The sequence below is a fragment of the Lagopus leucura genome, unplaced genomic scaffold (genome assembly GCF_019238085.1).
Source record: "Lagopus leucura isolate 7727_CA_CO unplaced genomic scaffold, USGS_WTPT01 Super-Scaffold_73, whole genome shotgun sequence".
In the NCBI taxonomy this organism is placed as follows: Eukaryota; Metazoa; Chordata; class Aves; order Galliformes; family Phasianidae; genus Lagopus; species Lagopus leucura.
The window spans coordinates 32,678,791-32,706,424 of NW_024962252.1; the positions used below are offsets into that span (position 1 = coordinate 32,678,791).

Here is a 27,634-nt window from a genome sequence, read left to right on the forward strand (position 1 = left end):
GAAGCATTTTAAAAGGTTGCTTTAGAAAGATAAAATAGTGTAAGGATCCAATCTGGACTTTTCCAGAACGACACATCCCCATTTTTGCAGTATATATTTACGTGTTTTAAGAACACTTCAAACGTAGGGAATTAGGACTGGATGTTATTTTGCCTCAGTGCTTGACAAAACACGCATAAGGGAGTTACTAAACAGGAAGGAGCCTGATGGCTGTGGTGTTGCCATAGCACCAACGTGCATTTAATCACAGGCAGGCCAGGTATGCTGCTCAGTAAGGTTCCCCCCAAACAGTCCGGAGATCGTATGCTCTTTATTGGCATACAGTCACTACCCATGGAAGTGCATTTGTGTCCATAAAGTGTTTTCGTATTTACAGGAAGTGACAGAATTCCAGTTGCTGGCAGAGCATATCAAGCTTTTCATACAGTCTTTCTTTTATTGTTAGACAGATAATAGAAAATCTGAACTGAAAATCAAATTCAATGCACTATGGAAACTGTATTCCTCAGTAGCTTTTCTTCAATTGCCTTTCAATTTTCTTCTCTCTCTCCAAGTCCTCCTAAGATACCAAATCTGCGACACTACCTACTCTGCACAAACTCACTTCTACCAAAAGCTTGGATCAGTGTACTATCATTCATACCAATAAAAACAGTGCATTACAAATTTATGCCTTATTCTGCTGCTTGGTATGATTGCTTACTCTATGCTATATAAAGTTTGAGTGCATGTTATTTATAAGTGAACTAACTAATTATTTATCCGTAACAGGGTTCTGGTAAACATGCGTGTATGCAACAGCCATTAAACTGCTTAATAAACGTATAGGTACAATGTGATTCTTTGCAGTGAAGCAGCTTGCTTCTGCATCTAATTATGAAAAACATGTATTGGCAAAGATGTTACATAGCTGCATTCTACTTGTAGTTAAATGGATTAATCTGTCCAAGAAGACATGCTTTGCGAGTTGCTGCACCGGTGCAATTTTTTCCCCTAGAAGACACAGCCATCAAAGAGCTCTCACTTTGATGCTGAGCCTTTTATCTTTTCCACCATCAGTATCAGAGCAGACCTTCTGGGCACAGACCTCCGACCTTTTCCTGAAATGATGTGCCTTCTGTAACAGGCAGAGGCCTACGGTTGTGTGCAGGCTTTGTTTCTTTGTTTTTAAAGTAGTATGATTTCACATTCTTGTTACTAACAGCTGTAGTTCATTTCCCAAAAGATGTAATTAGTGATCTCGTTCACTTTATGGCGATAAAAATCTATCTCTGTACTTACATTTAGTGAAGTTGCTGTCTAACCAATGTGTTCACTTTATAGGAATCACAGTTCTCATAACAATAGCATAAATAACCAGTTTTAATGTTCACTATACATTTAGAGCATGTGCCAAAATGCCATGTTTACCTATTGTCAGTTTCCTAATGCACACCGAGTGCCATTCATAAATATATTTCATCAACATCTAGCAGGCTGAGTCTCGTTCCTGCAATGTCCCTGAACGTCCACAGAGTTTTCTCTGGAAATTGGGTGAGGAATAGAGTTCCAGAGCACTGTCACACAACATCATTTCGTTGCACATATTCCTAGCGGGGCTCAGTCTAAGTAGCGCTCGTATTACAGTGACCCATATGTTACACACACAGCAAATGTTACTCGAGAGTCCAAATAAAAAGGATGTTAAAAATCTATTACACACCTAAAGGAAGATGTCTACGCTCTGTTCTTCCACATCCCCCACCCAACAGATGAATCTCATCGAATCCATGGGTAACATACTGCGACAAGTTAAAAGTCTCTTCTCAAGTACTTTAAAAATTTGTTATACTAAAAAAGCTGCCTTTTTCTGAAGTATTTTCTACAATTTAACACAAAATCCAGGTGCAAGAACTTTAAACAAAAAAAGAACTAAAGAGCTTTATTGACATCACAGTACATTCAATAGTAATTTTAAGAACATTACAGCTGAAAGAGAATGGTGTGTTTTATATTCTTATTAAGCACTACCGTTCTTGAAAAAATGTAATACAAAGAAATCCTATTAGGTATTTAATTCAGAGCAGCATTTGGAAAAAAATACACCTATTTACACGTTAAAAAAAGGGTTCTGGTTTCACCTACATAGCCACAATGTGCCTCTATAATGAGACAAGCCTTTTATAACTCATGGAATTTTTAAACATCATAGCACTGGTGCCATTAATTCCTCAGCGTTTACGACGAGGAGGAGTTGTTGATCTGAAAAATAGAGGAAAAAAGGGGGAAAAGTTAACTGGAAAAAATAAAAGACCCCCAAACCCACACACACTTTAGGCTTAACAATTAATAGCTTTAAAAGATTTTCCAAAGTTACTTTTGCCTACAAAAATTCAATAAATACCATACTTTATTTTAAAAGTTCATATGTCGTACACATGAAGACGAATAGCAAAAAAAAAAAAGAATAAAAATAAAAAAGCAGACAAAATACTTAAAAAGTATACTACCTTGATCGTGACTTAGACTTGTGTTTGCGGCTTGCCTTCTTACCAGACCTTTGAGATTTCTCCATGGAGCATGACCGAATATGCTTTGATTTCTTAGCCTTCTTTTCCTTACTGCTTCCTGGCGATTCAGAACTACTCCTTGCACTAGATTCAGAGCCTGACTGCTTCCTGCTATCTTTGGTAGTAACTTTTTTGCTGTCTGGTCTGGAATCCTGTCTTATTATTTTCACAGATATCGTCTCACTGCGAGGGAAAATTCTTTCACTGTCTCTTTTCCTCTTCAACCTATTGTCATCGTGATTACCAGCCTTGCTTTCTTTTTCCTCCTTTTTAGGCTTATCTTTTCTTTTTTCCTGATCTCTCTCCCTTTCCCTGTTCTTTTTTCTGTCTTTGTCTACGGTTCCACCATGCTCTTTCTTCCTCTCTTGATCTTTACCATCACTTTTGTGTTTGTGCCTATTTCCAGGAGGACTTCTATGCTGGTCTTCGGGTTTGCGCCTGTCCCTGCTTCTGCTGCGACTGGCACGGCCAACTCTCCTGTCTCTTGAGCTACTACTCCTACGTCTATCCCAGCTCCTCTCTTGAGACGGGCTCTGGATTCTCCGCCTCTCCCCTCTCTCAGCGCTCTGATTTCTACTGGATCTTCTCCTTTCCCTTATTTTTTCCCTGCTTCTACTCCTCTCTCTTCTATTTCTGTGAGAGTAGCTCCTGCTTCTGCTGCGCCTCACTTTGTGTGAAGGTGTCCTACTGCGACTGTGCCTCTTCTTCCTTTTAGGAGAGGAAGAACGCGAAGAACTGCGACTACTACCTGAGCTGGTGCTATATGATGAACTAGATACAGTGCTGCTACTGCTGCTGCTTCTGCTATTGCTGCTAGTGCTACCGCTGCTAGAGGTTCTTGACCTGCTCCTTCCTGTCCTCTCTTTTTCTTTACCCTCTTTTTTGGGTTCTATATCGGGTGCGATTGCATTTGGAGATCTTTTCTTGTCATGAACCAAATCTGCTTCGATTTCTTTTGCCTCCTGTGATGTCAAAATGCTGTTTTGTTCTTTGTTCATATATTCATTCATCTCCTTTGAAACTTTATCAATTTGTAGCCTTTCTTCTAAAAAAAAAAAAAAAAAAAAAAAGACAAAAGAAAAAATGAACTTTCAGAAGTACTTGATGCCACTTCAACATTTCAATGGTTAACAAAGTTCTCAAATACCTACCATCAGCCACGAGAACTCCCAAATCCATTTATACACACCTACATTTTCCTCCTGCAGCCATTCTACATACCAGAATCTCCTTGTCTTCTTCACCTAGTACTCCCCTAGCTATACCTGAGCCTCCCGTCTCCCTTTCAGTTCTGTTCATGTGGGGCTGAGCGATCACTGGCTAGTTTAAAGAAAGTGTATTTCCCAAATAGTGCATGCATTGCCCCTGAATATCAGAACAGTGTTGGCCGTACCTGCCTGCATGTTCTGTGGACCTTGTTAACCAAAAAGATCTTACAGAAACTACTTCCTGCCATAGTAACGTGTGCTTGGTTTGGTTTTTTTGGAAGAAAACATTCAGGTTATGGCTTTATCAGGGGAAGGATCAGTTCTAAGTGTTGACTGGTACATGCAGTTTACATTTTTCCTTACATTTTTCCTTGTTTTTATATTTTTCTAGCCAAGGAATTCAAAGGAAGGGAGGAACAATACAAAAAAGGGACTTGTAGACAATTAACTACTTAAGATTCAGCTAAGAAGTAAAGACCAGACAGATGGCAATGTTCTTAGAAGGAGTTAAAACCAGATGTGATTATATGTAAGCCTAACAGTTAGCAAATATGCAATCATAGAATGGCCTGGGTCAAAAAGGACCACAATGATCAGATAGTTTCAACCCCTTGCTGTGAGCAGGGTCCCCAACCACTAGACCAGAGCCACATCCAGCCTGGCCTTGAATACACAGGCCAAGATTTTCAATGTAGCAAATGAAGAAATTCAGACTGAATATTTTCCAGAAGTTTCCAACTTTAAGAAAGTTCTACTTATTTCTGTTCTAAATAGAGTCTTTGCATCAGCATCCAAGTTCACTACGCCTCCTCGTTTTCAATTGAGTCCACAAAAAAAAAAATAGCCAAAAAAATGGCTTTTGACGTGTGCCATAAGTTCCATAATTAATTCAGGGAGTAAAATTACATCCAGAAATACAGAGTACTACAAATAGCAACTCATGGTCAAATATAACCCAGAAAACAAATCCATCTGGTCCCTGAAGATAGTAAGCAATACAGGCAGCAAAAACCAGCGTAGCTTAAGAGATGCTACAGCGTATACTAAAAAGGTGTCTTTTCTAAAGGCCTCTACAAATGGGATCCTGACTTCACTATTCAGACTTAACAGAATCAGCTTTTTCATTCTAGATTTAGATTTCTGTAAACAGCACAACACAGGTGTGTCTGACCTGGCATCTTGAGTAGGTAGGCAGAGGTCATAGACCACAACTCAGTCACACCCCATGCTCCTTTTATGCACAAATCTTACGACACGCAGAGAGAGACAGGAACATTAAGGAAACCAAATGTTTAGCTAACAGAGATCCATGTCTAGTTCTAGGCTTTTAAAATAAGTAGTAAAAGGATGAAATCATCCATATTAAATTAAAAAAAAAAAAAAAACAACAGCCAAATTATCACAATAGCACATTTTTTTTCCTCCAACTAAAATTAGACCATGAATTACGTGGATTTCTTACCACTGTATCTGTCTGTCTCTCTAGATTGCTTGTTCAGCAGTGCAAGGTGACTGTGATACTCTTTTAAAGTATAAGCCTACTCTTTTAAAGATAAGCTTTGCCTTACAAGGAGGAGCAGAAGTAAATCACAGATTTATTTGCTTATTAAAATCAACCCTGCCATCTTCTCAGAGGCTAAATCTGAACTGACTGGGTTCACTGGGTCCCAGTACTGGGTCCAAAAATCTTGTTATGAGGATGTGGCATATGGACACAAATCATAATTACAACACAGAATACTGTTCAAAGAACTGTAGCCTACAACTGTCCATTGCAAAAGACACACTGCACAAACTTATGTAGTAGAAAAGCAAGTTTCGGGGAGCAAGTTAAATGTGCTTCATTTAGCTTAAGTTTACATTAAGAATTACATTTATTAAAAACGTTAAGTTTATATAAACACAGACTTGTGCAGAGGGGTAAAATTTATCCCCCAATCACAAATGAGATTCCAAATGATTTAAGTGTATGTTTGTGTAAATAAATACCCACACATGCATTTTATAAAGAGATACTATTATTTATGCAGTATATAATATCCATAGCATGCATCTGTAATCTTTTTTTCACTGAGGTCAGAGTTTATATGGGAAGCACTAGAAGGGGGCTTTTTGGTATGAAAGAAAGCCCAATTCTGATCAAATTGCTCAAAAAAGTCTCTTTTGTTAATACATTTTAATTAAAGAACATTATTTGTAAATTAGGCTTCTTTTATTTTGCTTAAAAATGCATTTTCTCTCCTACACATCAAGTGTGATGAGAAGACATGATGTTATTTACCTTCTAGCTGTTTTTCTAGCAATAGTTGCTGTTCTCTCTCTTTTCTCCAAAATGCTTCCTGTTTTTGCCTGATCCTGTGTCGCAGTTCCTCATCATCAGTATCAGACGACTCAGAGCCTCTGTCACTCCTCTCATCTTCGCTGTCTCCTGATCCATAACCACCCAGTCCACCTGCGTGCATAAAGTCCAGTCTATCACGAGGAAAGATCAAGCTTCATTCTTAATATTTCTTTGGGCAAAGAGGAGAGTAACATTGCCCTTCCTTCACTTCCTCCTCTCTGCAGAAGTTACTTTATTCTGTTAAGTGCCAGTGGTGTTTGACTGATGTGATCAAGGCCCCCATATCTGCATTGATGCTTACTGTCCGGTTCTACTCCTTCTGGAACACCTCGTCTATTTTCATCACGCACCCACTGTGACCACAATACTTTTTCCACTGTATGGAAGGGCAAAAAACCTCTCTGTGAAGATCAGAACATTGCCTTCCTTTCCATCAGCAACTGGATGGGAAAGAGTGAAATGCCTGGGATCTTTCCCAGAAGAAAACACAGAAGTGACTCCAGCCTCCTCCACAGTCCAAAGCTACAGAAATTCTGAATGTCGTATGAAATTTTTCTACGCTGATTTACAGAGCACTGCACTTCCACAGGCACAGAGACAGAACAGAAATGGACTTTCTTCTCCCTCTGAGGTATTAATAATTACTGGGCTGATAAGAAATATAAAGTCAATTTAAACATGTGATGTGGAGATATTTTACCACCTTTCACCTTGAGGTTATTAAGTTTGAACATTCATGATTATAACAATTAGTCAAATTCATCAAAATTCCATGTAACAAGCACATAACTGATCAATACACCAGCATAATATGTTTTAGATGATAAAAAGCATGTTGGGAAAGATCTTTTGCTGTTACATCTCAAGATGGAAATTTCTTTTTCCTGAACTAATTCTGGTAATACATGATATGGGAGCCTCTGTGCTTACATAGCTTTCCAATTGAATAAAAATTCCAACATCAGTAACACATGTATGATTATTACTGTTCTCCCTATTCTCCCTTGTTGTTCGGATGGATCAAAACAAGAAAGAAAATAAAACAGTATTCCCCTCTCTGAAGAGTTGAGCATGTTCTTGAAACAATCATATTTTGAAAGTAAATTCATGTAATGTTTTCACATGTTTTTCAACATCAGAGCAAAATTCCCATACACTAACTCACACTGACTAGGCCTTTACTCCAAAACCTATCCTAGGATCACCTGTGGAATAAACAGAGGTGCTGATAAAGTTACTGGAAAGCAACCCATACTCTCAGACAATTAAAATCTTGTATCAAAATGCAGTTTCTAGAAATGCAAGGCAAGAGTGAAACCCCTCCCTCAAGCCCTTTCAAAAATAAGGAACGCACTTACCGAGTCCAGTGAGAGAAGCCAGTGCACTGGACTGTGCCAGCTGTTTTGCAGGAGCTTTGTATCACATCAACAACAGGAACAACATGTTAACACAAATAGCCACGATTTCATAGTCATGAGTCTATGGTATTGTTAAATCTACTACTATTGCTGTTCTTTGGAGGGAGAGAAGAAACATTAAAAACGTATCATCCATTTAAAACCAATTCTAGATTTTCTGACCACGAAGACTTACAACTGCAAATTATTAGTGAAGAGAAAGAGAACAAATATATACTCGTAAATCACTTTCCAAGTTACAGCATCTGCACATCACTTTCAAGCTTCAGTAGTTACATTAAAAAATACATTGTGCAAGTACAGTAGCATGTTAATAATGAAAGCAAATGGATTACTAATTGAGGACTCAAAGTTTGTTTCTTTTCACTTCTGAACAGCTAAGAACTCGAGGTAAAAGTGATAGCATTAAGAAACAGCTACAGCTGAAGAGCCATTGACACTCAGGTACCATTTTAAATAGATAAATGAATCGTATGAAAGAAATGGAATAACTGAAGTAACTCACAATACACTGCACAGGACAACAGTATATGACTACTGGATTTGAACTCTATCAAGTCGGATGCATTATACTGGAATTGTTCTTGGGAACAGCTATGGAGGTTCAATGTTCTCTAGACATGCAAATATAAAATATTCACAGAAGAAACTGAAAAAAAGAATCAGCATACCTTTAGTTGCTTTACGGTGTACATCTTTGGCCACGTAATAAATTTCTTCATTTGTGACATCTAAAAGAATCTCTGTCAGCATCATTTTTGTCAGCATCATCTGAAGAAAGTGGAATTAAACATAAATTATGGGACAAAAACCTTGCAGAACTTTTGATGGCTATGAAAATACTTCCTTCATGTTTCTTATTATTCATGACTGAAAGAACTTAAGTTTAAGATTGTTTAAGTTTGATCCAAACCTCTAGTACTTTCAGAACAGTCTATATTTTGATGGTAAATCCTAACCACATGTATTAAACACACTTATGCAGGGCACCAGCTCCTAATGTGAAAGATGATGCAAAAATCAATATTTAAATCAGAACTGTACTTAGACTGATCCCATATGTATCCTTTCTAAAAAGTAAAGTTGTATTTCTGTCTGGCATCCTGCCTCACTGACTTCCAATCCTGCAAACATCACCAGAAGTCACTTGCGTAGGACTTCATTAGTCTTTATTCGCTATAAAAAGATGAAATCTTGGTAGCTAGTTCTTCAAGGTCTTTAGTCTGCCCATGTGCAGACAAAACAAATTACAATAATTTAAACACATTGATAAAATGTTGTTTGTTGTTGTTTCCTTAGTTTGTTTTAGAATCCATGGCCCTCATTAACAAGGTTTCAGTTGTACTTTGAAATCATGATTGTACACCGACTGCACAATATTTTTGCAGACACAGAGAAACAGTCACTGGTAGAAGAATTCTTGCAAGGATACATTTCTTAAGTTCCCTTTGTTGTGAACTGTGACTGAAGCACGGATTTAAGATAGATATATTTAATCACTTAAAGTTTTCAAGACTGTGTCCAATTCAGGAAAATTACAGAATTAAAAGCAGTCAGTGTAAAGACTATATTCACTGTACTCTTTTCCTACCGTGCTAAAAGTAAATTTTTATAACCTATATCCTGTCTATGTGAGAAAGACAGCATTATAAAGACACGCAGATTTAACACTGCTTCACTGTATGATGCAAGAATATCAGGCAGAGAAAAAGTATTTTACTTTGTTATGCCCAAATAATACCAGCAAACAACCAGTGCTGGTGAGAATTCCATCACTAGTACCATTTGATACTCTTTTTCTTCTTCTGTCATTTCTGGTTCGCTTTGCTCCTCTTGAGGAACAGGGGATGGACTCCTGCTGATTTTCCCAACGCTTACAGCTTCTGTGTTTTCAGCTTCTTCATCTTCCTCATCACTGTCCTACAAGAAAAGCATCATATATTTCAGGAAGAAGAAAAAACAAACAAAACAAAACCAGATTTAAAGCTCATCAGCTTCTACTTATGATAAATAATTTGATTTCCCTTTGTACTGAGATCTGTATTAAAGTTACTAAGTTTACTAAAGTAAAACCCTATTATTTTTCTTTTCTTGCAATGATCACACGCGCCTCTCACCCCACAAGAAGTAAATACTTGCGTGTCAGTTCACTATCAGACAGGTGCTCGGAACTGCAAACAACTGGAATAATGGCCAGGCTAAGTGCAACACAAGGCTTCTTAAATGGTCCCAATTTACCAAATACAGATATGTGAACTCGTTCAACTACTTACTTGGAATTCAAATGCCCTTCAAAGACCGCATTAAGTTCCCAAAATACAAAATTTCTCTTTTGAGGAGATCAAAAAGTTAACACTTTCAGTAAATACAAACCTGACAAAAACCAAACCTTTCTACTTACAAATTTGCTTTTCTGAGGCAACCGTGGGCCATCCCCTTCTTCAGCCTCATCGTTTTCCTTTTTTTCCTTTTTAGACATCTGTGAGCGTTGCTGCTCCATCCTCTCTTTTTCCAATTTTTTCTGTTTCTCTCGTTCCATCTTTTCCAGACCCTCCCGAATCCAGGCAGGCAGAGTTCTACGCTTCACAGCATCTACATAAGTGAGGTTTACAGTTCTGTAGATTACAGTTCTGTAAGCTGAAAGAAACCTTCCCCCCCAACAACAAAGGAAGAAAATACACCAAAAAACCCACAACCTCACAAACAAGCAAATCCGCCACCCCAAGCCAAACAACTCACACAAGTGGTTGTGGGGAAAAACCATTTAGAACAGAATAGCTTTTTTCTTTCCCTTCCTTACTAAGTATAAAACAAGTCTTCAAATTTTGAAAAGATCTTTTTCTAACACAGTTCTTATGCTGTTCATTAAGGAGTGGTTAACATGTACCAATCTGTGGAGGCTCCTGCTTCACTGGCATCGCGATAGGCGAACGCTGTCGGTCTCTGAACGAGGGCCTTTCCCTTCGATTCTGAGGAGGTGCAGAAGGTGCTGGTGGACCTGGTGGCCCTGGCGGTCCTGGCTGCCAATAAGGTGGATGAAATCCACCTTGGGGTGGACCAAAAGCAGCCCCATGCTGAAAGAGTAATGCAGTTTATTTTTCCTCACATTGAACACAGTATACGTGCGCAAGCTGGTCTACAGAAATCCATGCAAGTGGGATTGCAAGCACCACTGCTAGGCTACAAGATCTTTCCATCTCTTTTTCTGTGGTCCCCAACAAACACGTTTTCCTTAAATATTTAAAAAGTAAACTGGGGTTTAGAAAGTACACTAGTGAAGTTGAAAAGACTTCATTCAATCTCCTTTCGTATTGTATTAAACATTAAGCCCTATAATAGCCTAACCACTTTTCTCCAGCAGTTCCTTGCGAACTTATCATCAGAGCATGCAGTTTAAAACTCTAGCTGTGCTATGAGTGTATCTCTGTACTTACAACCTGAGGACAAAAATGAAAAGCTCAAGTTTTTATTACAAAATAATTTTGCACTGTGGTTTTCCAGTAATCATTCACACATGTTATCAGTATGGCAGATTAAAATATTAAATGCACATATATAAGCATTTAGTACAGATCTTGGATTCTGAGCAAGCTGTATACAATCCAAAAGTAACAAGTTCCGAGACATAAGTGAATGGGATTCTTTGTCACTTCCTTTTTTGTTTCGGAAGTATTTGGTACCCACAAAAGCCTAATGAAGCTATTTAAGAGGGCAGCGTTTAGGAAGAAAGCTACCATATCATTTTCTTAAAATTATTATTATATTCTGTTGACTGTATAAGTCCATAGCAGTAGAAGAATTCTTCTACTACAATTTGAGGTTGAGCTGTTCTCTGCGAAACAAGTTTCCTGTGAGTTTTTTAGATTCTCTAAATACTATTTTAAGATTTATTCTCATAGTAGTTGCCAGATAGAATTATTATAACCTGGTGTATTTGAAAGTGAATGGTTCACTTCCCATCAGTACTGCTCTACACGAATAATGAATCATAGAAAAAAGCAGACCAAAAGCCAGACACATTTCCGCCAGTCTTCCCTTGGGTTTGTTCAGGAACAAAAGGTAAACTAAACTATACTTTTTGAAACATCTGTCCTTTGTACCAGAAGTTCTGAGATAAGTACTGAAATGTGGGGAAAGATCCAAAAGCTCTGTGTTTAAAGATTTGTCCAATGCCCCTTCTATTATTAGTGCTAATACCACCTACAATTTTATTACGCTACACAATTTACATGCCAGAACCATGAAAAAACTGGATGTGGATTTTTAAGAAATACCATCGTTTATTCAAAGAATCACAGTAGATATGGAAAAGATCAATGGATCACCCAGTCTATCTCCCTGCAAATACAAGACTGTTCCCCATGGTACATCACCTAGCATATTTAAGTAAATACTTTGGCTTTTTCTTTTTTTCTTTTTCTTTCTTTTTTTTTTTTTTAGGAAAACAAACAAAGCACCACCTCAGTGTTAGTTCATATGCTGGAAAACAGTGATCCATTTTAATACTGTAGTCAACTTCTCATTATTAGTCTAGAAAAAAAAACATCTTGGGCCTCAATAGAAGAGAAAACTAAAGTCTTTTTCTGTGAATTATTTGGCATCAACAACAACAACAAAAAAACCTATCTTAGCAGATAACAGATTCTGTTGTAGTTTGTAGAACTGAAGAATGAAAGTCGCCGCTAGATGATATTAGAGGAACACATCCACGGAAGGGACTCTGCACGTCTACAATATAAAAGCAACAAATATGTTTCACCTGATAGTCAAACTGGTTCACTGGCCCCATTGCAAAGTTATCGGGAGGTGCCCCAAAGTTGTGATTGTTCTGGTTAAATATATGCCTGTTGTCAGATGCAAACTCCCCACTGTCCTGACTGTTGCTGTCTTCAGATGGAGGAACAATTTCCATTTGACCTGTGGTTGGAGCCATCCACTGCTGATCTGGAGGAGGGTGAGGGGGTTGGTGAGGCATTCCCCATTCTGTTTAGGATTTAGAATACAATTTGATAACAAATTAATAAGATTTGTATCAGTCACAAATCTCTGTGTTCTTTTACTTATCAGAAGGTTCCTCAAAGCAACGCAGAAGATAAAGTTGTGACGAAAATAATCTATAGCCTGTATTATATTGTCTTGATAATTTCTTTAACTAAGTGAAGGAAAAACAAACAGCTGTAGATGAGCCAGAACATGTATGTGTGGAGGCGGGAGGGAAGAAACTATGAATTTTTGTAGATTTCCAGTAATATCAACTACACCCTCGCACTTACAAACTGTGTCAACTATTAAAAGAACTGCTCTTACTTTTCAACTTTTGCGTCATTTCAGCCTTCAAAGTAATGAGCTATTTGATTCCTTTGCATAATAGGCCTAGAGAGACCTACTGTGGAAGTACATACGAGCAGCAAAACTACCAAATCCTGCTAAGATCACGCGTCTTGATAATGAATGGCTCCCTGGATTCTCCAGCACCTAGCATGTAGAATCTACGACCCTAAGCCTTCCAACTGCAGTCACAATTGACTAATTTCAGTTTGAAGGCTTATGGCCATAGCATATCCTGGTGCATGGCAACTATGACACATAATGCTAGTTACACAGTTGGCTTTCAAACTGCCATTTTGTCCCTTTCTAAGTAATATGCAAAAAAAAAAAAAAAAAAAAAAAAAAAAAAAAACCCAAACTTTTGGATCCAAAACTGACACAGAAACACAGGAATATAGCTAGAACATACTCTACCATCACATTGTGAAGTTAAAATTACTGTAATATGTAGCCCAGAGAGAGCGGTTAAACTTAAGTGAAACCTGATGTCTGCCTCCCTTTTGTTATGGGCACATAAGAACTGCCAATGACATTTTAAGTCTAATTCTACTAAACCCTGCTCTTACTAATAATTTCAGTTTTGGCTGCGACTATTCAGGTTTCTCTGTTTCAATTATTAACTCAATTAAGTACAAAATGAAGTTTCCACTGAGAAAACATGTATGCAGGCTTCCAAACTGCACTGTTCAGAAGTTTCCAATTATATTATACTGTGGAGATATTAAAAAACCCTTCAGATAATTTTCAGAACACAACCTCAAGAAAAAGTCTTAGCTGAAAATACCCAATACTCACTATTGTTTACAGAGATTTTTTTTAACAAGTGAGCCAAAATGACAGTTTTGAAGAAGTGCTAAGGAGCTCAACATAACCAACATTACCAGAAATTTTTAATCAACTGTACTTTTGAAATAACTGAAAAAAAATGCATGACAATCTGATATATAAAACAAAATAAAAACATTTTACACACAAAATTATGTCCATCTCTCTTTTGAAGACTGAGGAGCAGCAGCTATGATACTCAGTAAATTAGATGATGCTAGTGGTGGTGCTGATATCTGAGAGACAAGGCATATTCACGCACAAAAATGCCTGACAAAGATAAAATTTCATCACATGAAGAAGGAAGAAACAAATGGGAAATATAGCAAACCTGGTTGCCACATTCTGTTGAAGTTGGGATCCCCCTGAAAATTATTATGGTTGTTTGAACCAGACTCTATTCCTGAAATATCCTGTCCATTTGGCATCATTCCTTGTTGTTCCACTACACTTTGTTGCCCTGAGGCTTCCCGCTGAGCAATCCATGCTTGAGCTAAGGCAGCCCAGTCAATCTGGCCTAAAATGAACAGAGGAAGTTGAGAAGGTTAGTATTCACATCTTCTAAATGTAACGCTGTGTCTCAATTGCATCTGCCATTGTTCAAGAGATGCTGGTTATGTTTACCTTCAGCAAGTCCCCTGAGCACCATTAAAACTTAATTTACAGGATACAGTAAAACAAAATAAGCGTCAAAATGGACATACTTGCTGAAGAAGTTTCCCTGCATGCAATCAAAATACAATAAGGCAAATTTTACGTTCTCATTAACACTGAGTAGGTGGGAGTAACAGTTTTGGTTTTGTTTTTGTTTTTTTTCCACAAGTGAAATAATACTGATGTCAGAAAGAAATGTATATAGCCTTAATTCTAAATGCATAAGGATTCAAGTATTCTAAGTACTGATATATTCTATACATTCTGCAATGTATACTTCTTATGTAACATGTTTTCAGAATGCTATTTTACATTACAGTCCTCTCCCCATTCTTTCTTTGCTGTCTCTCCTACCAGCAGTTAAACAAATGGCACTTTTGTCTGAAGACAGCATTCTGTCTTCTTCTCATCAAGTCAAGAGATCTCTCTTGTGAAGATGCAGAAACGTAAGTGACAAAAAACACTGTTAAACCAGTCAGTCTCCAAGTACATTGAGTATTTTCATACCCATTGCTGCATTTCTCCAGATACATTTAATTGCTGTCACCTCACACTCAATTTAAACAAATTCATGTTCTATTATTTAAAATGTAGTTTTGTTTTGTTTTCTCTTTTTTAATGGGATGGGGGTGGGAGGAATCCAAACAACAGATCATGATCACCACTGCTGTAACCTAAAACAAGTACCATACTAATTTTGCAGTGACACTTTTTTTTTTGTGGATACATCTGCATGAATACTTCAGCCACAGAGGCAATGGACAAAAGGGCAATTTCTCAAAAAGATCTGTCATGATTTAGTGTGGCTGAAGAACTGAAAGGGATACTGTGAAAGTATGCAAGGCCCAGATGTAGATCTGTACTGTGAAAGTATGCAAGGCCCAGATGTAGATCTGTATGACTGGTATAATGCTGATAATTTGTCCAGGATTATTCAGTTTGCCTGTATTTTGCACATTAAGTACTAAAGACATCAAAACCCTTGGAATGTTTGAACGCTATTCTTTCTAGTCATTCAGAAAAGCAACATAAATATATTATCTTGGAAGCAGATTAAAAAAGCATCTTTCAGTCATGCTCTGTAACAAAGATTCAAAAATATAAATTACAGCATAAAAATAATTTATTCCCCAAAGCTTTCTCTATACTTACTTGGATCTTGCTGGTGCTGAAATGACTGCATCCACTGCTGTTGGTTCAAAGGCCATTGCTGCCAAGGTTGATCCCACATCTTTTAAGTCTTTATATAGTCTATATTTCAACTAAAAATAACAGTTGTATGTTTAAATAGATGCCCATGAAATATCACACAACTGAAACTTACATAATTGCAGATATATTTAAGCCTTGCAAAGCAAGCTGAAGCAATGCTGGCTTAATATTTTAAGCTGGAGAAAATGGTTCACCCTTCAGAGTAACATTTGAAAATATCAAGGTAAGATTTCAGAGGACCAGTACGCTTTCTCTTTGTTTTCAAAAAGAATCAACCATGAAATGAAGTTTTAGGAAAGACATGACAGAGAAGATCTATGTCAGTAAATGTAATTTAAAGAAATTGAAACTACGTAAGACATTATTTAAATGACGTCCTTGTCTGAATCTTAGGGGGAAAAAAAAGTGTATTTTTGTATACAAGTTTAATTCATGCAAGGCTGTTAAGTGAGGTAGAAGAAAGTCATTAATTATGCTAGAGAACTAAACAGGTTCAAGACGGTGTCCATAACCACTTTATGCACTGTAAAATATGCCTTAAAATCTGAGAGGAAAAAAATACCTGCCTAACTGTGCATGCTGACCACAGGCCCCTAGAATCATCAGAAGCACTCCAGGCACAGGGCTGTATGCCCCCAAGCAGCCAGCCCCCACCCACCAGGGGGGACATCTGTAGGAGTGGATGAGATGCAGCAGTGTGCAGGGAGGGATGTCTATAGTGGCAAACCCTGTCGCTTTCACACGTGCCTCCTGTACACATCTAACCTGTTCTATGTGAAGGACCAAAGTGTGGCAACCTGCACTGCCCCAAACAGCTTTCTTGAACGCTGTTTTAGGAATCCTTCAGTCCATGACCTGTTCCCAAATTCCCAGTACTGCAAGAATGCAACAAGTACTACATCTCCACCTCCACCCTATGCATGTTGTTAGCAACTTCTCAACAGGCTTTCTACTCAATCAGTGTATCCTCATGCCATTCCACAGGGCATTCAACACACAGTCACAGAATATCCCAATTTGGACAGGACCCACAAGGATCACAGAATCCAACCCCCGGATCCACACAGCACAATCCACAAACTAAAATCCTATGGCTGAGAGCATTGTCCCAACTCTTCTTGAGCTCCAGCAGTTCAGGGCCGTGCCCACTGCCCTGGGCAGCCCGTTCCATGCCCAATGCCCTGTGCTGCAGACCCTGTCCCTCACCCCCAGCTGCCCTCCCCTGACAGCTCCATGCCGTTCCCTCCGGCCCTGTCGCTGTCACACACAGCAGAGCTCAGCGCTGCTCCTCCACTCCATGCAAGGAGCTGCAGCCGCCATCAGGCCTCCCCTCAGCTCCTCTGCTCTGGGCTGAGCAAACCAAGGGACCTCAGCTGCTCCTCATACATCTTCTCCTCTAAACCCTTTCCCATCTTTGTAGGCCTCCTTTGGCTCTTTGGTCCTTCTTGTTTGACGGCACCCAGAACTGCACCCAGTGCTGGAGACGCAGCCACACAGCACAGAGCAGGACAACCCCACCCCTCACCCAGTGGCAGTGCTAGGCCTGATGCACCCCAGAGTATGGCTGGCCCTTTGGGCTGCCAGAGAGTAAAACTAAATTCTACAGGGCTGCTCTGTGTCTCTCATGCCACAGCCCATACGTGACAACACTGCAACTCTATCAGAGGGAAAGCCAGACTGAGCAGGAGAGCAGAGCTGGACAACAGGCAGATTCAACCAGGCACAGACACGAACTACAGTGGGCATCCAAAGCCTCTCCAGCTCTGAAGCATACCCACATAGTCTGTTTCAAACACTACAAACTTAAAACAAAACAAAAAAATCCGAGATCAGAGGAGCAGGACATATGGCTTGGACACAGCTCAGAGCCAAATGCGATGAAGAACACATGGACACAGAAGTAATGAGCTCAGTGTAGCCGATGCCATGGGACAGACAGTCAGGAATACAGCCATGACCACGTAAACACACATCCCCACACAGAGCCAGCTTTCAGCAGGCACAAAGAGAGCAATTACAGGCGATCCTATTGCAAAGGGAGCTCGTGCTTAGCGGTTGAGCACTCGCACAAATAATTGCGTGACTGCACAGGAAGGGAGCGACTGCTTCCAAAATACACAGCAGCAAAAAGCTGTAGGCAAAACTGGGGGATGATGGGTCATGCTGAGAAGAACGCAGCAGGTGGGTATTTTACATACTTCTGTCAAGTGTTATCATTGAATCTGAAAAACTGTACGTCACCTTTGTTTTGAGCCAGCATAAAAATTACATGCCTATGGATAAGAAACATAACCAGTTGCAAATGCCTTCTGGGGGGCTTTAAATGAGACCAGATCAACCAGAAACAAAGGAGAGCACCAGGCAAAATGCACACTATCACCTTTCCTATATTTTCATGCTAAATCATGTATGTCTATATATACACACACACATATATATATTTTTCTTCTCAGCGCCATCTTTATCACATTCAAACTTTCAGAAGGTGAAAGCTGTTTGGATTTTGGTTTTTTGTTACGTGTTGATCTGTACCGAGGAGGTCTGCTTTCTTACACCAGTTGAATACAAAGAAGCGACCAACAAGGGAACAACCCTGCTACTTATTGCAACGTTTAAGCTGCTCCTGCAACACACAGTTCTCGGATTATGCACACACAGACACTTTGCACACTGAATATGAGAAGAAAATTCACATACCTGAAGGTAACTCACCCTACAGTAAGTAACAAAAAAAGTTTCTTATTCCTCTTAACTGATTTTCCCACCCAGAATCCAGATGGCTTTGCTTTCATCCTCAAAATGACCTTGCTTACACACCAAAACTTAATAGTAACATCTGTGGCTCAAGTTAACCGCTAGCCTTTAAAGAACTGAGCAGTTTCAGGGCCCCTACTGTTTGTGCCCAGCTGTTAAATCCCCTGGTAACAACAACAACAAAATATTTAAACAATTCTGGTGTTGCCACTTTGGAGAAAGACAATAAGGTTTCACTAAAAATAAATTCAGTAAAATATTTAGATTGTTTTGTCAATAATTTCAATTTTATAAAAAAAAAGAGAGGTTCGCATCTAACTGCAGGAAAAAATACTGAGTTTTACAACTGCCAAAGAAACATTAACATTTCTTTTGGAAGCATAGCAACACTATCATAAAGAACACCTCCACAAGTTCAACTGAATTGGAGACACCTACACAAAGTTTTGATTTTTAGGAACAGAGGAGATTTACTTTCACAGAACTGCTATATACCTCTATCCTGTTTGGATACCACTATTCTCTATTTGGATAGGGACAGGACAAGGGGGAATGTTTTTAGACAAGACAGGGGAGGTTTAGGTTAGATATTAGGAGGAAGTTTTTCACCCAGAGGGTGGTGACGCACTGGAACTGGTTGCCCAAGGAGGTTGTGGATGCCCCATCCCTGGAGGCATTCAAGGCCAGGCTGGATGTGGCTCTGGGCAGCCTGGTCTGCTGGTTGGCAACCCTGCACACAGCAGGGGGTTGAAACATGATCACTGTGGTCCTTTTCAACCCAGGCCACTCTATGATTCCATGATTCTATGACCCTAAGATCTCAGACACACTAGATTTCGGAACTAGTTTGCAATAAACATAAGTACCTTTTAAAACACTCACCAGCCACCTTTTTCTCATCAATTCTGCACAGAAGAGGCTGTTCAGTATTCTCCTTCTTCTTTTAAGCACAAACTGAAACACCAGTTAGGAGTGTAAGAGGATGTAACGTAACAAATTCCTACAAGCATGAATACCTCCGTATTACCTCCTCTGTATAACCTGCCACCAACACAGCAGCTCCTGACTGCAACCACCACAGCAGTTACCAAGAGAACCTGCTTTCACAAGGAGATTGGACTTTATGTTCTCCAGTTCCATCGTCCTTTCCAATCCCTACAGTTCCGCGACTTGAGCTGGCTGCAGGTTTTACCTGTCAGCATCTTCTCCACCATTCCACAACTTAGCATGGCCCAGCATTTCCAGCTATCCTCAGAGACATTACTTCACCCCACCGCTGCTATGCTGGAGAGAGAAATGAGGTAGGGGAGTGTAAAGCAAGACACCAAGAGCGCAGGGCATTTCGATGCAAAATGGAATGCCCAGACAGCAGCATCTGCACGTAACTTCAAAGAACTTCAGTACTTGGTTTAACTCAGGTGATGCCAACCAGAGTAGACTGATGTTAAAATCATATTTGAGACTGCTCATTTTAGTCTAGAAGCTGCACCTGGAAGTTATTTATACTGTATTGCATTATTGCATTTGCACTTGCTCTGCTATCCTGAGAAATGTCCACTTTCATACAGGGGAAACTGTAAAACATACCTGCTTTTAAGTAAGCATTCATTACCAAATTTAGCATAAAAGCTTCTCTACCAACCAGAACCACATACTACACAAATGTTTGAGCAATTGCATCACTTTCTTTGTGCATCTGTGCATGCACACACAAAAGCACAAATATCACCTGAAAGTTGGCCAAAGAACATCTCTGATTCTTCTGTTTCTATTAATTTCAGCTCATCGTCTTTGCGTCAGGTTGTTGGGTTTCTTTGTTTGCTTGTTTTTTGATGGCAGGAATTGAACTCAAGGGCCAAAAATCAGTATCTCAAAACATTTATATGTAATAAAACTGATCATTAAATACATCAGCTAAAAGAAAACACAACTGTGTTCAAATCCTTTTAGTATTTAAAAATCACTTTTGCATTTAAAACAAGGTGATACATTTTAATATGCACAATTCACAGCCACTGAAGAAACAGAACCAGCAGAACATCTTCACTTAATATTGTTCCTGGAAGACTTCCCTGCTTTTTTACTCCCTGCTTGGCTCCCTCAACTTCTCCCAGGTTTTCACTTACTGGCATAGAGTAAACAAGATAATCAAAATGATGAGAACTTTTCCTGCAGACTTATAGGCATTTAAAAGGTGGTTTATCGTCTTCCTGAATTGTTTTGCCAAGTATTCCTTTATTTAATCACTTCAGCTTCTTTTATGTTTCAGAGGCAATTGAACTGGCTTTAACTCTTTGTTGGAAGTTACCAAATTCTGAAAGATAGATAAATCTTAGATGCACGCATCCATAAAGTTACATGCACAGAGACTATTTGATGTCACTGATTTTATACAAAACTGGTATTACTTTGTATGCTGCTTGCATACTTACTGTGAAGAGTATAATTCAAACTTTTTCAGAGACACTCAATATTGCCTCAGACATCATCCCTGCCTTTTCCTTTGGTAGACATGTTTTAAAAGACATCAAAAATAAAAAAATATCTATCCAGACTAAGACATCCTCTCTTAACACAAAAATCAGATGTCAGAGTTAGCAAAAATGACACTTAAACACGAGTGCCATAAATTGCAAGCAGCACAAACTACTTCTAAATGAGCTCCCAATTCACACCTAAGAAAACACAACCTTTTCTCAGCAATTTTACATTTACTGCAAGGTAACAAACCCTAATACTGAGGCAGGAGGGAACCAGTCTCCCCCTCCACCAAGTCAATAGCTTAAAGGCTTCAAACAGCCTAAACCATTCATCAAAATGTGACAAGAATCAAGCATAATTTTCATGAGACACCACAAGCAGCAATAATGAAGGGATTAAAAAAAAAAAGAGGATCAACATCCTCTCTCATCTAATTAAAATGTACACTGCCAAAGCTAACTTAAAACGCTGCCTCACAAATCAGAAACAAATTTGAATTTCTTACAGAAATCTCAGATCAGTATGGCTTGAAAGAAAGACTTCATCTAACAGCAACAGACTGATCTAAGCCTATTTCCCACTCATGATACCAAATGATACCAAACACAGAGCGGAGCAACCAAACTGCAGTGAAACACAAGCCTTGCTTTGTGCTGAAAATGGGGAAGCCAATGAGCAGATGAATTAACCATGAGCACAACACCTCCCTACTAACAACGGGGTAGATCAAACTAGAAGCCACAAAGGCACTCTGGTTCCAATATCAACGGTGGACACAAGCTTTGAAAAGGAAACAGACTCAAAGAATGGATCAATTTTATGGCTACCTACTCGCAAAGGTAAATGTTCATACTGTCCTCCTTTCTGAGGATGGATGAAAATTCCTTTAGTCAGCTGTTTTACTCTACCATTTAATTGAATATAGCCCTTCTGCTTCCTCTCTCTCCAGCAAACACAAATAAACAAAAGAACATTTATTGACGCTCCAAGAACTCTTCCCTGCTGTCAGATCACAGAACAGGAACCTGAATCTGTTTACCAATGAAGAAAGAAGCCAATTCAGGATTCTTTTTGTTTTATACAGAAACATGATCACAGGACAGAAACATTCCCAGGCCATTCACATTTAATTACAATCATGTGTACTCAAAAGATTATGGAACATTAATATGATATCTCAACATTTTGATAAGGATTTTAAAAGCAGACAGTCCAAAATACGTCCTGTTGCATGTTTAGAAAATTATTCTAAGGCTGGAACTTGAGTCAAAGGCTGATCCTGCTGATGTTTTTGTACTTGCATTGAAGTGTGCCACCTTTGAGTACTGCTGGTGAAAGGCTCTCTTCCAGCAAGAAAAGCTGGCAGAGTGGTACATGTAGGACTTACCTCAATCCCTAGCAGCAGTAACCTTCAAGGGCTAACAGCACTCAGCAAAATTTAATACTGCTGACAAATACTCTATTACACTTCTGTATTTTATCCAACAAAAAAGCTAGCTTAAGACAGATATTTTGGAAGGTATCTTTTCAGTCCTCTCTTCCATCGCAATGTGAATTTTAGCAGTACCTACATGTTAACCTGTCCTTTTAGGAAAAGCAGCATCTTCTTCACCTTGCTTGTCTGTCCACAAAATAAGGCATTTTCTGATATAATGTACAGTGCTTATTTTTCAGTTTGTGTGATGTGTTTGGACACAAACAGAAGGTACTTACCAGCAATCAGGGCTCTGAGTGGTAACTCATGCTCACTTTTAGCTCTGGGAGACTCCCCCCCAGCACTCCCCACAAAGCACTGGTATGTTTTAGCAAGCTAGGGACCTTCATACCAATGGGAATTGCACTGTGTTGAGTACAGCACGGTTTCCCAGTGACACAGTGCTTGCTGAAGGTCCCAGAGGTATTCCAGGCAACTGCCCTTGGACATCAAAGATGAGACCATTTTTTTTTAAACAAGGCAATCAACAGAACTGAAACTCACTCAGATCCCTCAGACAACTCTCTACCTTAGAAGTTTTGTAAAATCCATCACCCAGAACTGACAGTTGCAGGGCACTTGCACAGTTATCCTTGCTTAGACCACTCAACAAAGGAAAGCAGTAGTCCTGAGGAGTGAGGCTCAGTCCCATGAATACATAGTCCCATAAAACACAAAGCGCCTCCAGGTTGACAGATGGGTTGTCTTCACTGCACACATTAATACACTGGGTACAGTATAACTGAAAATACCAAGAACTCTTATATCGAATGATAAGGAAGACCTGTCTCTAAACAAAATTCAACAGAGCTAATGGGTAGTCTGAATTGCAGACAGTCCAAAGTGTGAAGCACATGGGCTTATGAAGTTAGCTGCACTCCAGAAGAGCATCAGGAAGATAACTAAATGTAGGTGGCCAGAAGAGCACGCTTAGCAAACACTTTCTTGCCTGTTCTAAGAGGCTCCCGTTACTAGGAATATATACTGTTCTCCCATGTGAACACTACACAACACCCTAACTACACAGAACACCTTATACATCAACAGCTTCTGCAGGAAAAGAGACCCAGAGATCCTTACTGGCTTGTCCCAGGACATTCCTCAAATTGAAATACCTTAGCAGAGAAAAATGGATCTTTGGAAGATGACATCAAATAGGTTATTTCTTAAAAGATTAAAGAATATACAAAACTACCTGAAATCCAAGAAATCAGGAAACAGCCTAGGATTCAGACCATCCTTAGGAGAAAGCGGCAGGCAACTTACGCTGCTTTATGAGTTGAAGAGATCAAGGCTAGGAATTCATACACCGGACACTATTTGACCACACATTCAGAACACAAACAGGCAGATGGTTCTGAAGCCTATGGAACCATACCCAATAATCAAGTGCATTCTAATGCAGAAAAGAGGCTGCTGCATCACCTTTCTGATAATGTTACTCATCAACCCTGAATGACAAGTCCACACATGACATGAGATGGCCTGTTAAGTTTTACTTGCAATCTGAGCTCTAAAATGTAGCTGCAGAACTTCTTTTGGTGACTAAAGACCTGGTCCCACAGGCCTTCTAAGCTGGCACTGCATTTTAGCCAAGAAGTATGCATTTCCTAAATAAGCAAAGGAGCTGAAACCACAGGGCATGCTGCATGCTTGAGAATCCCTACACTATACAGTCTTGGAATGCAGAGCTTAAAGATGACATGCCCTTTTTGATATTCAAATCATCACATATCTAGGTTAAAAGAAAAAAAAAAAAAAAAAAAAGATATCCCATCCCCCATACAGCCTTAGGCTCTACAGAGGGACCTAAAGGAAAATAGACAGGTCTCAGAAGCAAAGGTCCTGGAAAACAGCAGCCCAAATGCCCTGATCACTGTCCTCCCCAGAGAGGTTGTGGATGCCCTGTCATCAGAGGTGTTCAAGGCCAGGTTGGATGGTGCCCTGGGCAGACTGGTCTAGCATTAGATACGGAGGTTGGTGGCCCTGCATGCAGCAGGAGGGTTGGAGCTTGATGATCCCTTTCCAACTTTCCAACTCAAGACATTCTATGCTTCTGTGATGTTTTGTGCAAGAGCCTTTCTCACATAGGACCTGTTCTGTTCAATCAAGTTGACAAGCTTGTAACATCACCTGTATTATTATTCAGAGACAAAAAACCAGTCCAGTTTGGGACAACAAATAGCCACTACATTATATTCAACTGCCAGTTATAAATGAAACATTTAAGCAGTAAGCTAAGATTGCAATAATTGAAAAAAAAAGGTTAAAATAACTGTCTTGATTTTTACTCGCACTCATCTCCCTCTTAGTTGGCCAAAGACATAATCTACAGCATCACCCTAAGCTGCTGCAAGTACTTAATGCCATCTTTTCCTGAGAATCAGAAACTACCCCAATGTTTCTCCTGAGATCTGTTACCAAAACGGGCAGCGTGTAACACTCCTAGCCCATTAACAGTTGCGTATCATGAAAATGCTGGATCGCAGGATCTATTCTTTCTCAGTCCAAAGAACAAAAGCTTTCCAAGGACATCACCAGGATCCAAGACACAACACCACAAAAGGAATTATGAAACCAGATCACTCAGTACCTGCAAACTCTTCCAGGACCCATTTCACACATCAGCATGTCTGACTAACGTTTACAGCACCACTAAAATGAGGTTAGTTGAACAAAGGCCAAATAAAACAAATCAAAAGTTGTACAAGAACTTCTACAGTGAGTCATTCAAGCAGTGTAGCTTCCAAGCTGTTATTTTAAACTTAAATCCACATATCCACTGAGCTGAAGCCCAACCCTTTTAAATAAGCAGAAGGACCACATATCGGCAGCTCGGTATTATTTACTTATATTTTGCATTTTGAAGACGTAAGGACAAACATGTGCTTGATTATCACGAGGAGGAGAACCATTGCTAAAACCCTGCTACAGAAACACCAAAGCAACTTAAACAGTTTGAGTTGTAAACTGGGATCAGTAAAAAAGTCTGATTATTTTTTGCACATATTCCTCTACAAGGCCTGATGCTAGACTTGCAGATATCCATGCAACAGCACTTTTTTTTTTCCCCAAAGAAAACAGTCTACTAGCAACTTCCTCCTTTAAGTGCATTCCATATAAAAATAGCATCAACAACTGATGAACTGATGAAATCACAAGCTAAGCAGATAAGCAGCTATTCCCCGCTGCTCACAAATGGATTTTATCCCAAATTATAACTGCAGCTCAAGGGAACACGTCAGTTGGTACTGGAAGCACCGACACCCAATACGCCCTGCCCACAGATGCACTGCCAGTTACTGGTTGCCAAAGGCAGATTTCTGACTGCCATACACCTCCGACATGACAAGCAGGGAGGGTATTGCTGCACCTGTGTTTCCTCAGCACAGTGCCATACCTCACTGCCAGCCAAACACAGTTAAGTCTCCTCTAGCACTGCAGGTGACGTGGCAAGCTGTGAGCTGGGGGGACTGTGAAGCTCTGCAAAACCACTGAGCCCCACAGCAGAAGGACCGCTCTCCCGGAGAACGAACGTGGTGAGAGACAACAGCAGGAGCGGTGTCCAGGCAGCACGGGAAGGCAGCTGGCACTCAGCTCCCTGTTCAGCGAAGGCGTTTTGCACGCAGCCACATACAAGTGTGACTCTTACAGCAGAAAGGCAAACGGCCACCCCTCGCTTAGAGCCCGGCTCAGTTCCAGCTACGACAAACCCCGCCGGCCCGAGGCCCGGCCCCCCACCCCGCTCAGCCCACCGCCAGGCGCTGCGGTGCAGTGCGGAGCGGCGCCTGAGGCAGGCTCAGCACCAGGGGCTGCTCGGAGCGCCCAGCGCCCGCCCAGGTACCGGGCTGCGCTCAAGCACCTTACCGGCGCCGCCGCGTGCACCAGTACCGCTAAACGGGAGTGCTCCGGGGCCCTCCGGCGGAGCGCAATGCCGAGGGTTGCCGCGACGCGCGGGGCGCTCCAGACGGACGCGTTTTCCGAGCGCCCAGGCCCGGGGAGCCGCCCCCCGCCCCGTTCGCCCAACGCCGGCCCCGGGACGCCCCCGGAACCTTCCGGGGCGGCGACACATGCGTGGCACGGGATAACCGGGCTTCCCGGCGGCGGCCGCCCCTCGGCCCCGTTCCCCCTGTCTCCCCCTCCCTTCCCCCCCCCCGCGCATGCGCAGCGGCCGCCCGGACGGCGGGGGGAGGGCGCGGGGTGAGGGGCTCGGCGGGTGGATTCCACTCGGAGGCGACGCGGAGCCGCGGCTTCTAGGAGCGGGGGAAGCTCCGGCCGCGTCGCTCGGCGCCCTCCCGCGCCCCCTGCTTGGCGCGGTGCGTCCCGGGGAGGAGGTGCGTGGCGGAAGGTGGGGTCGGTACGGCACCCGCCAGCCCCGGAGCGCGGGGAGTGCTGCCCACCCCGCTACTTACGCGCTCCCCCGCCTCCCGCCGCAGGCGCCGCCGTGACCGCCGCCGCTTTCTCCCCTCTTTTCGCTTCTCGTCTTCACGAACAAGACAATATGGCGCCCGCTGGTGCTGCCCCGGAAGCAGAATGCGTCACGGCGCTGACCCGTGCCGGGCGCACGGGAACTCCGCTCGCCGCCATCTTTGCTAAGGGCAGACGGGCAGAACGGCGCGGCCCTCTTTCAGCGGTGGGCCTCGGGAGACGCCGCGCTACCGCCATCTTTAGCGAGGGCAGCACGCAATTTCCTGCCGCTCGGCGCTCTCCATGGCAGCCGCGGCGGTGGGCGGGCCCTGCTCCGTGCTGCTGCGTGACGGGGCGGCGGGCCCGCAGCGGCGATTTGGGGCTGGACGGGGTGATCCGCGGGGGTCAGAAACTACTCAAAATAAATGCGCTTTTGTTCCCTGACAGCAGTACCGCGTCTTCATGTTTTGTACCAGAAATGTACCTGAGGCTGCAACGGATGTGAGAAACAGCCTTGGCGCTTCAAAAAATGTACGTTTTATATGAATGTTGTGAACATAGAAGTACTCACTTTGTACAGACTGAATTGATACCAAGTCGTTTGAAAGTAGTCAAATTACAGTTGTTTATTACAAAAATGCCATTCGTGTAGACACCTTAATGTTGCACAAAGAAGCATTCTGACTTGCAGTAACAGCCTGTCTGAAAATATATATTTCATAATCTTGGCCTTACAAAGAAAAAAAATTCCAAATAATCTTGAATAATCCCTTTCCTATCATTTTTTGCAATTTATTTATACACTGAAGCGAGAGGTAAAAAGAGCTAATGCAAGTGGCAAAACGATACCTGAAGACATGGCAGGTAGATGCAGATGAAAGATAATCCGTTGTAAAACACTGAGACTGAACTGATTCTATTGAAGACGAATGGCCTCTTCTTCATCTGGCTTTCCTTCTCTCTTAGGAGGAAGTTTTTCACCC

At 41.0% G+C, this 27,634-nt stretch overlaps 1 protein-coding gene across 1 annotated transcript; it reads right to left on the reverse strand.

The window, feature by feature from the left end:
- Positions 1-1,894: 1,894 nt before the first annotated feature.
- PNISR (PNN interacting serine and arginine rich protein) lies at positions 1,895-26,762 on the reverse strand. The gene is made up of 12 exons (XM_042876236.1): positions 26,657-26,762; positions 15,476-15,585; positions 14,001-14,186; positions 12,276-12,499; positions 10,404-10,590; positions 9,918-10,108; positions 9,299-9,436; positions 8,188-8,287; positions 7,457-7,510; positions 6,039-6,209; positions 2,490-3,594; positions 1,895-2,241 (listed from the first exon to the last, which is right to left on the reverse strand). The coding sequence occupies exons 2-12, from the start codon at positions 15,552-15,554 to the stop codon at positions 2,211-2,213; spliced, it is 2,466 nt and encodes an 821-aa protein (XP_042732170.1). The 5' UTR covers positions 15,555-15,585; positions 26,657-26,762; the 3' UTR covers positions 1,895-2,210.
- Between the last annotated feature and the right edge of the window lie 872 nt (positions 26,763-27,634).